The sequence below is a fragment of the Tachyglossus aculeatus genome, chromosome 3, assembly GCF_015852505.1.
Source record: "Tachyglossus aculeatus isolate mTacAcu1 chromosome 3, mTacAcu1.pri, whole genome shotgun sequence".
NCBI classification, from domain to species: Eukaryota; Metazoa; Chordata; class Mammalia; order Monotremata; family Tachyglossidae; genus Tachyglossus; species Tachyglossus aculeatus.
In genome coordinates this window covers 69,438,074-69,456,265 of record NC_052068.1, presented here as the reverse complement: position 1 = coordinate 69,456,265, position 18,192 = coordinate 69,438,074, and the positions used below count along the sequence as shown (strand labels likewise).

The window sequence follows — 18,192 nt, the reverse complement described above, 5'->3', positions numbered from 1 at the left end:
AGGGAGAGAACTTGGTTGGTGGGGGGAGGTTTGTTCGTGTGTGAGATTGTTTGGGAGAGGTCACTGGAGGAGAAATGCCAGAAAGGAGAGAGAAATGCCCAAGTGCAGCCACAACTCTAGCTGCCAATGTGAAGTAATGGGCAGTCCATCCCCTGACCAGGCATTGAGTTTCTCATGCAAAAGCAACAGGCTAATTGCTTTAGAAACAGTCTCCTCTTACTCACCAATGGTGAACAGCCACTTAATTCAGGAGAGTTTCTGTCATTATTCTAGTGGCCAGGGCAGAGTCGGCTGGCAGAAACTATGTAGGGGCCGGACGATTTTTATTCTTATTCACCAGGCCGGCTTGTTTAGCAATTTAGGCTTTGTGCTCAGGGCTCATGGAAGAATCATGGAGGGACCTATGGAAAACCCACCCCAAACTCTAGTGTGAGTCCAGACCCTGGACTTACTGTACTCCGTTCCGGTCAGCTGGGCGAGGATGCGGAAGGACTTAGACTGCAGGTTGGCTGAACGGCGGGCCCAGTCGTCTGTCTCACCTTCTGGCTTGTTCTGGCTTTTAATCACAGCCTGATACACAGGGGAAGCACTGTCTACGGGAAGATCTTTAACAGGAAGGTTACTGCAACGCAGAAAGAGGCCCGTCGGAAAGGGGCCAGGAAGGGGTGGGCCGCCCCCGACACCCACGCCCTCCCCTCCTCTCTGACTTTTGCCTTTTCCATGGGAAGAGGAAAAAGATCACTTCATGGTGAAACCAAGAAGGTAATTTCAGTAGGAGGGAGAGGAGAACAACTACTGGGGCCCAGTCCAACTTATCTGTTCTCAAAGGGGCTGGCTTGGGATTTGCTCATTCCAGGATTTGCTCATTCCACCCTCCTGTCCCCGATCCCACTAGGAGTTCAATGGTAGGAGTTCCATGGTAGGAGTTCCATCAGGATCTTCCAACAGGGTGGTCCCTGGGACTTTGTAGTCTAAAGAGCACTGGATAGTCCTTGCGGTTTTGGAGCTGGACAGCAGCATTGATTTGACCCCAAAGACCCTTGGGTAGGCAGTGTGTGGTTCTGTGACTCTTCATGGCAACTAAAAGGGCAGTGGAGGGGGGTGTCTATTCCTTTAAAAGGGATACTCCAGAATCAAGAGAGAGGGGGATTTCACTTGGTTGTTTCCCTCAGTAGAATCTTGCCCTGACTAGGAATCAGTTCCAGTTCTGGGTGTTTTCAGCCTATTTCATTGGCTTCCTGATCCTATCCCCTGACATAGGCTTCCCTTTTCCTCCCCATCTAGTTATTGCTTTCATGAGCGAATAATGGGCTTTGCATCAGGTACCGTGCTGCTATTATCTTTATACAGTTGCCCACCTCCTCGCAATGGGGAGGATGGAAGCAGCTCCCTCTTGCCCTTTTCAACAACCAAGACTATTTCTACAGCTCAGGACCTACTGTGTTTAGGGTTCTGAACCTTGTGCTTTGACCTACCAGGATGCACACACTGCATTTAGTGCTTTGAAATTGAAGTGTAGCTGCTGAGAAAGACAAGGGAAGGAACCCCCCCATCTCCTGGCCCTGACGGCTTCAAATGCAGGCTCCTAAGAGTTCCCTTTATTAAAAATAGGGTTGACCAGTCAAAAGGACGGTCTTCTTCCCACTGAACTTCAGTTCTCTATCCTCTAGTTGAGGGGGTTGTAGCGTAGGGCTTAGGGGTCTTTTAAGCTGTCCTCCCCTTTGAGTTGAGTCATGACCTGGGCCGCCCTTCCATTGGTTCCTTGGAATAAGGGGATTGGTGGCTACCTCCTGCATGAATCGGCACTCAGGTCTCTATCGGCTCATCCCTTAGAGGTGTGATGGATTTCCACATGTGTAGGGCAAAAAGTGTATTCCTCAGTAACCATTTGGGGAAGCTAAACTGTCAAGGATTTGAGAACAACAAAGCACAGAAATGGAGACTCAAGAGTTGTGCTTTTTGCTCTGGAGAAAGGATGATTCTGATGCGTGGTATAGGTTATTTGGATAAATGCCTCAAGTTGACTACTGCTTTGAGCTGAGCATGACTCGCCCTCAATCCTCTCTCTGTAAATTGCCAGGACTGCAGTGTGGGGCGGGGAGAGGCAGCAGAAAAGTCCATTTCTCACCTGAGCTAGGGGAACTCTCACGTTGAGCATGTTGGCTGCTGAGCTGAAGGAATGAGACCCGTCCCCTTCTAGGACCACCCTCCACCCACCGCACTGCTCCCTCAGAGCACTGAAACATTCCAGTAAGCACCCCCAATCCCACCAACTACTTCCACCCCAAAGAGACTGAAGGCCATCAAACCTCTTTGAGCCAGGGGTCAATCCAATTAAGAGGGAAGTCTCACAATTTGGCCATGGACGGAGACAAGGAAGCAGATTTCTGGGGCAATGATGGGTATGCCCCAGCTGGAATGCCAAGGGAACCCATCATTCGGGATGGAATGAGAAAATAATCTGGGCACCACAGAGGAGGTGGAAACCCATTTGGATATTTCCATTCATGGATACTAGGGGCAAGATTTGATTATGGCTTTGAAAAGAGGTTTGATTGAAACATGCAACACAGACAGACGACCATAGCATGTAACTCTTGGTTCTTGGTATATTATGGGTTCCACAGACAGAGTATGGCACGATGAAAATGGAAAATTTGTCCATCAGGAAAGAAGTATGTCCTTTCTGCAGGCCTTGGCATGAGGTTTCGATAATGCCAATCTAAATGGCTGGGAGCATTTCCCGTGGCACCCAGTCACTCAAAGGCTATGCGGCGAACATGTGATTTCATTATACTTTATGGCTAGCGTAGTTAGTGAAGTTGTAGTTCTAGATCAGTAGAAACAGGGTTTATGCATATCTGCCAGAGCCACTGAGAGATGGTTTGGGAAAGTTGCCTCTTAGATCTTGAAGTCAAGTGCTACTTCTTATGTTATCTGCCATTCTTATTGGCTTGGCCATTTTTACTAGGCATTAAATTTGGACTTTTGTTTCAAGTTCCTACATCAAAATACTGTGAAATCTGTAGCATTATGTCTTGAATTCTGCTTCCTCACTTTAGAAGTTTGGAGTATTCTCTTGACTGAAAAGTTTCATCTCCTCCAAGAGGTCTTCTCCGACTAAGCCCTCGATTCCTCTTCTCCCCCTCCCTTCTCCATCAACCTTGCATGTGGATTTGCATCCTTTATTCACTGCTCCCCCAGTCCCACAGCACTTATGTACATATCCGTAATTTATTTATTTATATTAATGTCCATATCCCCTTCTAGGCAGTAAACTGTAAACTCATTGTGGGCAGGGAATGTGTCTACCAAATCTGTTTATATTGTATTTCCCCAAATGCTTAATACAGTGCTGTGCACACAGCAAGCAAGCAATAAATATGATTGATTGACTGATTCATTTGAGATTAAATGGGCTTGCAGGTGACTCAGAGAAAGGTAGGATGCTTAGCTTTTCATCTCCATTTACCGCAACCCTACACCTCTCAGGGAAGGTTCACTCTGCCATCTGACCCGTTCTGACCCAATTCGGTAGGATCAGTGTCAAACACAGCACTTTCTAATCAGCTTGAGGTCTGGCAGTTTCAGACAATCTTCTTCCTCCACTCTTCTTCCATTCCCAGCCCAAGAAAACACTCTTCTGAGTTATGCTCAACTCCAGAACCCTGCTAAGGACAAAGGGGATGTTTGAAACCTCTGCTTGAAGATGAAGGGAAATGGTCAGAACAGCTTTCTAATCTCAAAGTATCTGAAGTCCTTACTCATTAAACCCTCATGTACCCAAAAGTAAATGGCAGGCGCATTTGGGTCTCTCACCCCTTATAATATGGACTTTACTATCAACTGAACATTAGGGTTTTATTGTGCAAATATACTGATCTTTGACCTTGAACTGGACTACCATCTCTGACCTCCTTTATTGCATGGTAAACTCAGCCTCAGTTGAAAAAGACCCTTCCCCAGAGGTCATCCTTCATCATTCCTGTAGAAAACAGGGCTGCACAAGAAACGACCAAAGACCTTTGTCTGAAGCGCACCTTTGCTCAATGCCGGATCACTACAAGAACAACTCCTTATCTTCTGAAAACCATCACAGGGGTTCTTAAGGCTTTGAGGGGCAGCATAGGTCTAATCATGTTACTCTTTCCTACTACACAAGTCCTCAAAACCAGATCCACCAGCTCCAAGGCACTGGAGAATGGAACTGCCCCGATTTCACCGGCTCTAAGTCCATAAAATGAATATGTGACCAGGATGATAGGCGACAACCAGGAGACAGACAGACCAGGTGAAGAACAACTGTGACCATTTCCCCTAAATACCACAGTGGGAGACAAAGCCCATCCAGTAACCCAACACACCAAATCAGCACACCATTTCCCAATAAACACAACCACTGAAGACTTTGTGAGGGAGGAAGATGGGTCTACTTACATCAGTGGAGAGTCACTGTAAGGCATACGATGAAAACCCAGCAAAAGGTATTGATTTGATTGATTAGTTTCCATCATTATGCAGAGGGGGTGATGGATGAGCACAATAGAGCAATGTTGGTATCAGAAATAAGTTAAAAAAAGGAAGGATTGGATAGAGGAGAGAAATAAGAAAAGAAATCATCAATGAGGAAGAGATGAAAGAAATCAACATGAAGCACATGAATCCATATTATCACTGTAGATTTCAGTTAAATAGAAGATCATTTTTAACTCCCCACCCACACAAAATGGATAAGTTGCCTAGTGTTGACACTCACGGCTGGAGAAGAAAGAGAGTGACTTGGGTTTGGACAGTGTCATAGGCTGCTATTGCCCTAGCAAATTACCGAGATCATTTTGGACACCAAAGTATTTTTTGGACCAGTCAGTTTTCTGGATTCTTCAGACTTAAGTGTTCTTTAGGCCTGAAATGTCTGGAATGTTTGCTAGAGTAAATCATATGGGAATTGCAGAATACTAGATTCCAAGGTCTTGGAAAGCAGTTGTGGTCTGTACAAATTCATCTAAAAAGCCACTTCTTCCAGGCCTGTCATTTCAGCACTCATGTATTTATTATCACTGTATTTGCTATTTATCTTTTCTCTTATGTCTATTATTACATCACTATTAACTATGGTATGCTTGTCTCATTACACTGTCATCTTCAGGGTAAGGATTGCACCTTTTAATTTCACTGTATGCTTCCAAGTACTCAGTTCAGTGCTGTGCACACAGCAGGTGACTACTATAGTGCTTTGCACACAATATGTTCTTATTATATCACACTGATATTAATACAAAGATAATAATAGCTTTTCTTCTGCATGGGAGGAACAAGACAGTTACAAGACAGTTTATCTTTGTAAAAATTTGCTTCTTCTGGCCCGCGTCAGATGTATCCCCCCAACCCACTCCCCACATGATAGCAGTGACTACAGGTGCTGCTTTAATGAAAAAGTCATGGTTTATAGAGGAAAAACCCACTTATTTTTTAAAGCTCCATCTCTTCGGAAAAAGAATGACCTGGTGGAAAGAGCATGGGACTGGGAATCATAAGTCAGGAGATCTGCTGTGTGACTTTGGGCAAGTTATTTAACCTTTCTGTGCCTCAGTTTCCTAACCTGTAAAACAGGGACAAAAATCCCCGCTCTTCCTCCCTCTTAATCTGTGAGCCTGCGTGGGACAGGGACTGTGTCCAATTTGAATCTTTTGTACCTACCCCAGAGTTCAGCACCATGCTTGGCACATAGCAAGTGTTTAAAAAGTACCATCATTATTAATATTCAACTTCAAAAGGTCTTTTCTTTTCCCCAGTGGATCAGAAGACTTTCAGGGAAGCAGGGAGGAGTTGCTGTGAAAATGGGCAATTGAATCATTTTGAGAAACGGAAGGAATGGGGCCCTGGAGAGAAGAGTGACAGAGTGATGGGAGGGTAGCTCAGATTCTTTTCTATAGGGCCATGGAAGTAGGGGGCAAAACAAGGAAACAGCCTAGCCTAGTGGAAAGACCAGGGGCCTGGGACTTGCCCTGACCTTGGGCAAGTCATTTCACTTCTCTGTGCCTCAATTACCTCATCCACAAAATGGGGATTAAGACTGAGAGCCCCATGTGAGACCTGGACTGTGTCCTACCTGATTAGCCTGTATCTACCCCAGGGCTTAGTACAATGCCTGACACATAGTAAGCGCTTAACAAATACCATAAACCACTCCCCCACAAAAACAAAACAAAAACAACTTCTCCATGACTACCAAATGGCTTTGGGTCTTCCACTGGTATACTGCAATTTCCTAATGGGCAGGGATCGTGCTGACCAACTCTATTGTACTATACTTTCCCAAGTGCTTAGTACAGGGCTCTGCACATAGTAAGCACTCAGTAAATACCACTGATTGATTGATTAATTCTACAGTCCTCCTCTTTCCTTCAGAAACCAGATGATATTAGAGTTTCATTTCCACCCCGCTTATATCTGTGCTGACAAGGGCCCTCTTGCCAATTCAGGTCTCAGATGGCGAGTGGCTGGCCAGAACCCAAATTCCAGTTACACATCTCTCAACACTCCATTTAGAATTCCCTTCTACTGCTTTCAGACCTTCATAATAAATCTTCAGCTTCTTCGCAAAAAGGTTACAGAAACTCTATTTTAATCTGGCATTCTAAATACCAAATGTTTTCTTATTAGGAGTGCCTAGCTCTTAGAGAACTGGAAACCCACGGAGGAAGATTTTTTCCTTGGAAATTCTGAGTTGATTCATGGTGAAAAACAAAAGCTGAACTGAGGAATATTTCCACAGTTTCAAACCTCCTCCGTTTCTCTCTCCCTCCCATTTTCCTTGTTGAAGCACCCAAGCCCCACTAACATCACAAGGATATGAAATAGAGTTGAGATATGTATGACACAATACTGACTGCCCTGCTTTCCTTGGCATCTCTTTCCTTCCTCTCTTCTCTGATGTGCTAAAACTTACCCAGTGTCTTCAGAGGGAAAAATTGGACACTTCTTTAAGACTGAATTGGAGCCACTTTCAAACCTGGTCTGCGGGATGGATGGATCCCAATATATATGCAGAGATCAATATTTTCAGTGCTTCATCCACTTGCTCAGGAGTCACCACCCAGGCCAGTTTTCTTCAGAAAAGATCTTGGAACTATTGACTTTCAGTTCTGAGTGGGTCTGAGACCCATGGGGAATGATGGCTGGGTTGAAAGTCTTAGTTCCAGAGGCCAGGAGTGGAGAGTGGTGATGGCTGTATGTGTATGTGTGGCGGGGCTTTAAACAGTTGTGGCAGCTCTGTAAAACCCTCCTCCCCCTACTTATCTTGCTTTAGCCTAAGGGTTTACTCTCCTCCTCCTGCTGCTGCTGCTTACAGAACTCCTCCTCTGGGTTTTCCCAAGAGTTCCAGGACTCCAACATGGAGCAACCCTACAAAACCATCCAAAACAGGAACTGCATTTCATGCTTCTGGCTTATAATTCAAGGAGCCTCAGCCCCCTGACCATCCCAAAGGATGGATTTGGAGGCAATGGCCTTCAAGTCAAAGAGCAAGAAATTTTGGAGTCAATCCGAAAATCCCTCGTGGGGTCTCTGGAGTTTCAATGCGGAAAGCACGGACACAAAGCCACTTAGTCTTGAAGGATTAGGAATCAACTCGACCCTTTGCTGGCAGGAGGGGGAACCGGAGGTTACAGAGGTAGGAAACGGCCCCCGATGTGCTGCAAAAAATTACTCCTCTTAGTAAGAAAGTCCCTTTGTGATGTCTCTTCCTCTGAACTAGCTCTTTGGGAAGTTCATGGGAATCCTTTGTGTTGATTAATTTGGTAGGGGTGCCCGGCTGGTAATTTCAGTGAGAAACTCCCGCTCAGCTGGGCCCTTATGACTCCTCCTGTTCAAGTCCATTGTTCCCTCTATCCATTGCTGTTTTCCCCCCGCTAGCTAATCGCTCCTTGGGCCATGTTAACCCAAAGGGAGTGGTGTTTCCATCCACCAGGACTCCTCAAACCTAGGCTGCAGGCAGCCATACCAAACCTGTGCTGGGGTAGCACTGGGGAGGAAATTGAGATGTGGGCCAAGCTTATTTCCAAGACTATGGCAGGGACTTTCTCCCCAGGTTGTACAAAGAGGACGGTTCTTACCCACTTAATTCACTGCCCTGGGCCTGAGCCTGGCCAGCAATGGCATCCATGATGGCGTCCTGGGAGTACATGCTGATGGGGGTGTTGTACTGGGCGTGAATGATGGTAGCTTTGCCCCCCAGCCCCTTCACTTCAATGGGCTTGTGGGTCGACAGAGCCGAGTCCTTCAGCGCGTTGGGGTTGAAGCGTTCGGCGGTGTCGGCACTGGGGCACGGGGGGCAGGAGGGGTGCAGAGGAACAGGGGAGGTGAAGCAAGAGAAAAGAGAGGGAAACAAGAAACAGGACAGAATGGGGGAATGGTTACATGGAAAAATCAAAGAAAATGAAAAAACTCAGGGCGATGGGGAGGTGATGGGGCATACATGGACAAAACTCTCACCACACCAAAGCTTCAGCCTCAAGCACTGTAGAGAGAACAAACCTTTGGATACAAAAGGGAGATGTGAAAAGGTTATGGGAGTTTGGATGTTCAGCCTTGGTTTTGAGGAGGCTAAACACTCAATAATTAGTCTCAATTTCAAGGAAAGAAAACCTTATGGTCTATAGCGGGGAAGTTAAGGGGTTGGATGGACCGTCTCTTGTCATGAGGATGGGTATCCAGGAAGGCAGACATCTCACAACTTAGTTTTTCCAAGCTTTCTGGTGTCACTGTTAGAGAAAGAAAAAATTACTGGAATGGATGGATCAGGGGTCAGGATCATGGGCCTGAAGCTGGGTTTGATCTTCATAAATTTGTGTCATCGCTGGGAAAGTTTATAGGACAAACTTATTGCTGCAGGAATGGAAGTGTCTTTTCATTTAGTGAGATACCTCCAGGGGAGGCACAGAGGCGCAGCAGCCAAAGAACACCCAGACAGTAGCATGCACAGGGGACAGACTCATGCAAGATAGAGATCCAAACCCAAAATTCCCAGCCCAAAAGCTCAAGAGGTCATGACTCCACACGGAAGCTGTGCACATGCCCTGCCAACACCTTGAGACTTCTTTGAGAGGAACGCCTCTGTTCCATCACTGATCTTCTCTGACCTTGTCGTCTTTCCATTGCTCTCTGTGGGTCCTCGGGCCTGTGCATGTATCAGCCGAGAAGGGCAAGTGTCCTCTGGGAGATGGTGTCCGAAGCCACAGGAGCCACAGATGGAGGTCTCCATTTGGCTCATTTCACAGCTGGGCTTGCCCAGTTCCTGGCTCTGATGTGCTCTGCCAGGGACCCAGGGCTGGCCCATGCCTCCTCCATCCACTTCAGGGAGCCAGTGGCCACCAACAAAGGCTGACATGGATCCTCAGGCCCGAGCCCCAGGTTCAGGAAAGACTAGGGCAGGCCCTTGCCGGGATAAAGGGCAATGAAAACAAGAAGACTCATTCAGCACCCATGGTGGCTCTCTTGCAGCTGGGCCTCTAGCTGAGGTCCTGAGAAGCTTCCTGTTAGGAAGTGTCCAGTGCTGGCCCTCTGGGTCCCATTTGCGCTAATCAAGAGTCCCGGAGTTGAAGCATGGAGAGTATGAGCTTCATGCTGAGAGTTAAAGCAAATTTGCCTCAGAGCTAGGGCTGGGGCTCTGTTCCATTGTTGAGAGTGCTCCCTGCCTCTGGGCAGTGGCCAGAAGAAGTGGAAGGAGGCTGAAGAGTGGTAATTCGGAGAGGAGTGTGTGCCTGGAAATGGCCAGGCTTATGGGCCCCATCTCAGCAGACAGAGCCAACACAGCACAGTCCCAAGCCTTACTGGAAGCCCACAAGCAGAATGCCTCCGGCAAGAACACAAAGATTCATGCTCCCCCATCCCTGCCCCAGAGAAAGCAGGTAGCGCGCATGTGCACACACCCACGTACACACACACACCCACATACACACACATACACACAGGCCATTCAATACTAACTTGGCAGGAGAGTTGGGTATCACCTAGGGTAGAGAAAGAGCAAATAAAAAATGAACAAAGGAAACAAGGGAGGAAGGGAGGGAAGGAGGGAGGGAGAGGCCTGAGGACAGGAGACAATGAGTAGAATCGTTTAGAAGGTACTTTCACTGCTTTACCTCGTTAATCCAAGCACTTATCCTACCCCACCTTGATTACTGTATCAGCCTCCTTGCTGACCTCCCTACCTTGTGTCTCTCCCCATTCGAGTACATACTTCACTCTGCTGCCCAGATCATTTTTCTACAAAAAAGTTGAGTCCGTGTTTTCCCACACCTCAAGAACCTCTGGGGGTTCCCCATCCACTTCTGCATCAGACAGGAACTCCTTACTGTTGGCTTTAAAGCACTCAATCACCTTTCCCCCTCCTGCCCCATCTTGCTACGTAAGTCAACCCACTCACTATACCTCGATCTCATCTATCTCGTTGCCGAACTCTCGCCCATGTCATGCCTCTGGCCTGGAACAGGGGCCCTCCCTTTTCATATCCAACAGACAATTACTCTCCCCACCTTCAAAGGCATACTGAAGGCACATCTCTTCCAAGAAGTCTTCCCTGACTAAGCCCTCATTTCCTCTTTTCCCACTCCCTTTTGCATTGCCCTGACTCGCTCCCTTTATTCACACCCCATAACCCCATAGCACTTACGAACATATCCATTATTTATTTATATATATTAACCTCTGTGTCCCCATCTAGAATGAAAGCTCACTGTGTGCAGGGAATGTCTCTATTATATTGCTGTGCAGTATTCTCCCAAGCACTTAGTACGGTCCTCTGCACACAGTAAGCGCTCAATAGTTACAACTGATTGATTGACTGAGATAAAACCATCCCAAGGACAGGGATTCCAGGACCGGATGGAGGAGAAGAAAATATTGCAGAGGGTAGGGGGTAGCCAACAGGGAGGCAATGTGGGGCAGAGATGGGGGCTTGGGAATTTCAAACAATCTGTCCAGATGGCTAACTGAACTGAGCCTCTTCCCTCTTCTCCCCGGCTCCACCAGCCACTTGTAGCCCCTACTCCCCACAACACACACACACACACACACAAACACACACGCGTGTCTTTTTGACAGCACCCTCCCACTCCACTCTGGCTCACTGTCCCAGCCCCACAAATCCTCTTACGCTGGAGAAGGACATGGAAGTGTAGCAAAGCTCCTTAAGGGCAGGGATCTTGTTTACTTACTCTAGTACACTCTCCCAAGTCCCTAGTGCAGTGCTTTGCACAGAGTAAGAACTTAATAGATACCATGGATTGATTGACTGTGACTCAAGGGCTCCCATCTGCTTCCGAAATTCACCCACTCTACTTTTGCCTCAAAACCCATGCCTTCTCACCTTGAAAATCACTTGCACCCTCAGTTTTCTCCCCTGCCCCATCCCGCCCCACGACCACCGTCTCTGATGGCTCCTTTCCCTTTTGCTCCAAACTTACCCCTGTCTCCCCTATCTTAAAAGACCCTTCTCTGGATCCTAGAGCACATCAGCAATTACCTTGTCTCCCATTCCTGTCCAAATTCTTAAAACAGGTTGTATCCGCCCCCTGCCACCAATTCCTCTCCTCTCCAACTCTCTCTAGAATCTGGTTTCTGCTCTGCTAACTCCATGGAGATGGCTCTCTCCAAGTTCACCAATGACCCCCTTCTTGCCAAATTGCATTGACTACTTTTGACCTCCTCATCTTCCTTGACCGCTCAGCCACTCCGTCTTTAGGCCAATGTCCAAAGCCCCAGGGTGAAGGGGAGAAATCAGCACTGTTCTCCCCATTTCACACCTAAGAGTTGCTCAAGAACTGGATGTCAATCCACACCTTGGCCAAACTGCCCCAGAGGACAAACAAGCAATGCTTGAGGCCCTCTGGCATGGCTGCCCTTTGTTAGGGACTAAGAGCTGGCCTAGTCAGCTCATAAGGCCAGCTCCTTTCCTACCATCCAGACTCTCACCCCTTTGAGACTCTTCGTCTGAACCTATTAACCCCTGGATTCATTCATTCATTCAATCGTATTTATTGAGTGCTTACCGTGTGCAGAGCACTGTACTAAGCGCTTGGAAAGTACAGATTGGCAACATATAGAGACGGTCCCTACCCAACAATGGGCTCACAGTCACCCCCCGACCTGGCCTACCAGTCTTACTCTGAAAAATTCAGCCACTTGGAAGCTTGTGGGGAGGGATATGTGTGTGTGTGTGTGTGTGTGTGTGTGTGTGTGTGTGTGTGTGTGTGTGTGTGTGTGTGTGGTGGAGGGAGGGGAAGTGGCTCAAACAGTGCTCTGCACACAGTAAGTGCTCAATAAATGATTAAATGAATGTTTTCCACTGCTCCCTTTGCTCTTCCCACCTCTCCCCACCCGACAGTACTTATATGTTTATCTGTAATTTTATTTATTTATATTGAAGTCTGTTTATTTGTACTGATGTCTGTCATCCCCAGCTCCGCAGCCCCGAGAGTGTGAGCTCACTGTGGGCAGAAACTGTCTCTCTTTAATTGCTGTATTGTACTTTCCCAAGCACTTAGAAAAGTGTTCTGCACACAGTAAGCTTTCAATAAATACAACTGAATGAATGAATGGTGCGCTGGTCCCAAGCTCCAAGGCTGAAGTCACTACATCATAATCGAGCTGGCCTGGAGCTCTGGTGGAGCTGGGCGATTGAGGAGTGGGGCAGCACTGTTCAACCTGAGGAGTCATTGGCTCCTATTGGCCTGCAAGCATGGGCCACCCTAATCAAGGGAGCACCTTCACTTAGACAGCAACAGGTCTTGACCAGTGAGACTGTAAGCCCACAGCTCAGTCCTCCTCTGGCCTCCACCACAGTAAATCCAATGCATCCAGTGCTGCCCCGCTAATCCATTTCCTGGGAGCCCAGTGGAGATGACCACAGCTTGGGTACCCTGGATCAAGCAGCAGGGGTCCAGTCCCCTTCCAAGGTTTGTGCTGGCAGGTGCAGGGCACCTGGGGTGGAAGGAGGCCCAGAGGTCCCAGGCCAGGGGAAGGAGTGGGGGGAAGAAGAGAGTACAGAGAGGGCCCTGCCTCCTCCAGTCCTCCCTTACACCCCATCCTCTGCTACGTGAACAAGGAATGTGTCTTGTCTCTTTTAGGGGCAAAGAAAGGAGGACCCCTCCAACTAGGAGAACAAGGTGCAATGAGCCAGTGGCCCATCAAGCTATCTAATGGCCAATCAGGGCCCATGTGACTTTCTTTCCCTAGCGTACTGAAGGTGGGGTTCACCGCCCTGCGTAAAGCCCCCATTTCCCAAAAACTATGGAAGGAGCTTCTGTCCTGGATCCTGGGGGAGCCGAGATTCCCTCCTCCCCCACCCCTAGACTTTCACTGCAAGAAACTCCATCAGCTCTCCCAACCAGGAGTGGAGCCAAAAATATCAGCTGCCAAGGTATATTAGGAACAGTGGAGTCTTTGGAGGGGAACAGAAATTCCTTCTCCATTTTAGGTATGTGCTGCCCAGCTGAGCAGCTGCTGCTGGGGAACTGCTGGGTAAGCGGATCACTCTCCACCGGGGACAGGGCGACTTGTGCGTGAGCCGGGGCCACCTGCCCTTCCAGCAGGCCAGCTGGAACCGGCCTCGGACAGGATTGGCCATGGATCCCTCAGTCGCACAGGGCCCCAGAGGTTCTGAGCACACCCCCATGGAAAAATCCTCGGCCCTGTCCCAGTTTCCCCGGAGTCAAGCCCACGGTGGAGGTAACACATTACTTAAACTGTGAGCCCCACGCTGGACAGGGACTGTGTGCAATCTGATAAACGTTTTATCTACCCTAGTGCTTAGAATATAGTCAGAGCTTAACAAATATAATAATAATAATAATAAATGTGTACCAATATCCACCTGGCCCAGGAACTCTAGGAAGGCAGCAGAGAGGGGCTCCTAGAGCAGCCTGGATTTCCTCTACCACTTTTCCACTTCCTCAGTACTTATAGTAAGAGCTTCACAAATATACATAATAATAATTTTATAAAATGTGTACCAATTAGCACCTGTCCCAGGAACTCTAGAAAGCCAGCAGAGAGAAGCTCCTAGACCAGCCTGGATTTCCTCTACCACTTTTCCACTTCCTTAAACTGTAGAATTTTGGGACTAATCTTCTTAGCCTAGGCTAGACCACATTGGAGAGCAAGATGAGATTTCTGGAACCATCTAGTACATTCCCAACAGACATTGGCGATTTCCCAAGCATCAATCCTTCTGTTCCCATTCCTCATCCCCTTCTCTTCCTTGTCCAGCTGATTTCCCTGCCCTCAGTTCCCTGGAAACAGTTGAGGAAAAGCCCAGTTGTGGAGTGGTAGTGGCTGACTCTCACCCTTCATGCAGAGACAGGGATCACCATGGGATCCACGTTCCTGGGACATGGAAAATCAGCCCCACCCCTGCCTTCCGTCCCTGCCTAAGAAGGGGGAGGTAGTCAAAAGCACAGATTCCTTTTCACACCCACACAAATCCAAGTCCAATGATGCCACTTAGCTGAGGGCCACGGAGACCCACACACATTGATGCCCTTCTCGTTCCTTATGAAGGACCTTCCCAGTGGGGGCTCCAATCTCCCAGCTTTGGATTTCCTTGAGCTCTATGCCAAAGGTGCCTACCCTGTAAAGGCTCCCCACATCTGGCTGTGGAGGGGTGACTACACCCTTAGAGGGCTGTCTCTCTGGAATCTGACTGCCAGGGTGAGCACTTTCTACTTGAGTGACCCCTGCTGCAACCACTTTGGCAAGAACCCACACAACCCACCCCAACCCCCATGGCACCGGGCTATGCACCAGCTCTGATCCCCAGCTCTGTTGCCAGCAAACCTCCCCGCCTCTTCCCTAGAAGACAAAGATATATTATCTTGAAATGAATAGCAGGCCCATCTCCATCCCACAGCATAGCCTCAGGTCTAACAATCACATACCATCTTCAATGATGGAGAAGAGTCCCAGCTTGGAGAGAAGTTGCATGTTTGGTTACCACTGATGGGCTCTGACCTGTTTTCCCAAGGCCATCTGAAATGCCTGCCACACAGTTTTCCCCCAACTCCTATAGCAACCGGTGGGACTAGGGAGCAGCCTCATTCTCATGGGGTCTCCCTCAGCTCACTTGGGCCCCTGTTCTCAGCCAAAGGAGAAACATCATGTCAAGACCCTGATCGAGGCAGTGATGTGCAACCCCACGGACCAAGAGTTACCAGCACTACGGCAGTGAACCAAGAGCTAACTGGGGTTGTGGCCCCTCATTCTAAATACAAGTACATAAACACCATGGATTGATATCACCACAATACCTACCCTGACGGGAGTCCACCTCCTGAAGCCTTCCCTCTGAGGCTTAACTGATACATCTCGGCCATCTCCCTCAACGTCTCCGCCGAGTAAAGGCCAATGGGGTTGTTATACTGTCTTTGCTTCCCAGAGTTCACTTGGAGTTTGGGGCTGAGGCTAGAGGAGCCAACCGGGTTGACCGAAGGTGGCAAGTGACTCCGGGGAGGTGACGGAGTGGAGGCCGCTGGGTGAGAGGGGAAGGAGCTCCGCAGTTCAGTGGCCTGAGAGCAAGAGGAGCTGTGGGACAGGCTGATCTCCTGCTTGCTGAGAAAGCCTGACCACGATCCATTGGTGACTACATCACCACCCAGGGACCCAGCTGCCGGACCGGCCTGAGGAGGTGGGGAGGCCTGCTGGCCATTTCCTTCTGCTGTGGGGTCCTGGAGCAACTGACATGCAGGCCAAGGAGAGAAAGAGAAAAAGCAATCAGCATACACATGCACCCAAGGACATAGCCGCTCTTTGGATGCTCTGCCTCCTGGCACCTGCAACAGATGGCTTAGCGATCTCAACACCGATGCACCTATGCAACAAAACCAACAGTTTGGCTTCCACCCTCCAGCTCTTCTTTGGAGATAAAACCTGAAAGAGAAAAAGCTTCTTGTTTTTTTGCATCCTAAACAAGGAGCTCCAGTGGCAGCAAAGCAGAACATTATCTTTCAGCAGCACCAAGACCGGCTCCATGGCCTCTGTTTCCTGTCCTAAGGAAGAAGACCATGATGGGGATCACAACAGTCCAGGGGAAGAGGCCGAACCTTCATCAGAACCTGCCCGGGTTCGCGGATAGAAGTCACTGGGGTAGCCTGGAATGGAGTTAAAATTCAATCGGCCAATCCACCGGATCGTCCGCTCAAGTCTCCAGACCATGCAAATTAGCCCATGCAGTTTGGCACAACAGTTAGCAGGAGGTGAAAGGGGCCGGCTCAGGAGTCCGGGGGCCACTGGACACTTGGGTCAAGGACCTGTCTTGACCCCGGAGGAGCTGAGCAACCCACCTCATGACTTAGAGTTTTATCTCTGCAGCGGCATCACAGACTGTAACCTGAGTTCAAAATTAGGGCCATAACCAGGCCAGAAACTGGTTCCACAGCTGGCCCTGTAACCTGGGCCTTAACCAGACTACATCAAGGCTCAGTTTCTCTCCAGGATTCATTGGATTCATTTCTTTATTCTGAACCCTGGCCAGCCAGAGTGGGAGGGCAGGGTGGAGTTGAGCAATCCCTCCCAGTTTTATTTGACAGTCGTTCCTCTGTTTTGAGTCCCGGTACTCTGGGTCTCATACCAGCCCAAGTACAGTAATCTGTGGTCTTCCGGGCATTCCTTTAGAAGTGGAGGGGCCATTTATTTAGCCTGCTGAACTGTGGGAAGCAGGCTGCACCCAGAGTGGGCATCCATACCGAGGGAAAGAGTCACCCACCCGTCCTCCTAAAACAGGGAAGTGGGACCAGTCTCCCCACCCAAGCAATTCGGACTGATCCCCCTGCCCCTTTCTCCTTTCACGACTTTCCCCTTGGACACGCTCAGCAAGGTGGCCGAGGAAGAGGAACCCTACTTCCATCAAATGAGAACTTTTTGCTGGAGGCCAATGATGGCTTCAACAGAGAGGCCCTCCAGCTGCTCCAACCAAGGAGCACCACAGTGTCCAGCTACTTGAGTTCCTGGCTTAGAGCTGGACCCCATCATTTAAAGCTCTGCACGATGGCAGCAGACTAGTCCTGGCCCTTCTGACCGACAGACATGGAGACTGGAAAGAAACAAGGCAGCATGGCCTAGTGGATAGAGCATAAGCCTGGGAGTCAGAAGGACCTGGATTCTAATTCTGGCTCCACCACTTGTCTGCTGTGTGACCTTGGGTAAGTCACTTCTCTGTGCCCCAGTTATCTCATCTGTAAAATGGGGGTTAAGAATGTGAGCCCCACATGGGACATGGACCATGTCCAACCTTGTATCTACCCCAGCGCTTATTATAGTGCCTGGCACGTAGTAAGAGCTTAAGAAATTCCACTCAAAAAAGGGCATTGTCTGAATGCACTTCACCCAGTGATCTACTGAGATTTTCCACCCCTGCCCCAAGTCCACTGTCCCAGCATTACAGTCAATTATAACACTCATGAAAATGCTTACACTCTTATACCCAAATCTTCCTGCTGACCCAGAAGGGTAATTTGCCCCAAATTCGGGTCCCCAGAGGGCTTGCCAGACTTAGAAGATGCAGACCACCGGGAGTTAGATCAACTGAGAATTTTGTCTTGAAGTACGGCAAAATCAAGCTCTCTCTTCATTCATTAGAGCCCAGAAAATACTTTTGCCACATTCTGGCCATGGGTCTGTGAGTTTCAGAAAGGAATTACTGGCTGCTTCATTTCTCAACCTCTCATATGAAAAGAAAGCTACCTCCCCATGGCTTTGTCTGCCAATGCCTTTCTCCACAGGCAGATGTAGGTGTTTGTGGGAAACTCTTGAGCTTGCTCAGCTGGCCAGGAGTCTCTGTTTGGGCGTTTTAGTTTGTTCTGATTGGGGTCCTCTGTGGCTTAGTAGAAAATACACAAGGTCCCAATTCTGGTTCTGCCACTCTGCTGCTCTGTGACCTTGGGCAAGTCATTTAATCTCACTATACCTCAGTGTCCTCATCTATTAATGGGAATTGTATACCTGTTCTACCTCTCCCAAGTGCTTAGTACAGTTCTCTACACATAGTAAGCACTCAAATACTGATTGATTGACTGACTGATTAATTGATTTGACAGTGAGCCCCATTTGGGATGGAGACTGATCTAATTGAATTGCATTTTCCCAGCACTGAGTACAGTGCTTGGCACATAGTAAGTGCTTAGCAAATACCACAATTGA

At 48.5% G+C, this 18,192-nt stretch overlaps 1 protein-coding gene across 2 annotated transcripts in view; it reads right to left on the bottom strand.

The window, feature by feature from the left end:
* The window catches only part of LDB3 (LIM domain binding 3), a 148,635-nt gene that overhangs the window by 68,495 nt on the left and 61,948 nt on the right, over window positions 1-18,192 (bottom strand). For both annotated transcript variants that reach the window (XM_038743480.1, XM_038743479.1), the window contains exons 5-8: window positions 9,988-10,010; window positions 8,115-8,318; window positions 4,438-4,452; window positions 453-622 (exon numbers count right to left, since the gene is read on the bottom strand). In XM_038743480.1, coding sequence (XP_038599408.1) covers window positions 453-622; window positions 4,438-4,452; window positions 8,115-8,318; window positions 9,988-10,010 — 412 coding nt within the window. The remainder of the gene's footprint in view (window positions 1-452; window positions 623-4,437; window positions 4,453-8,114; window positions 8,319-9,987; window positions 10,011-18,192) is intronic.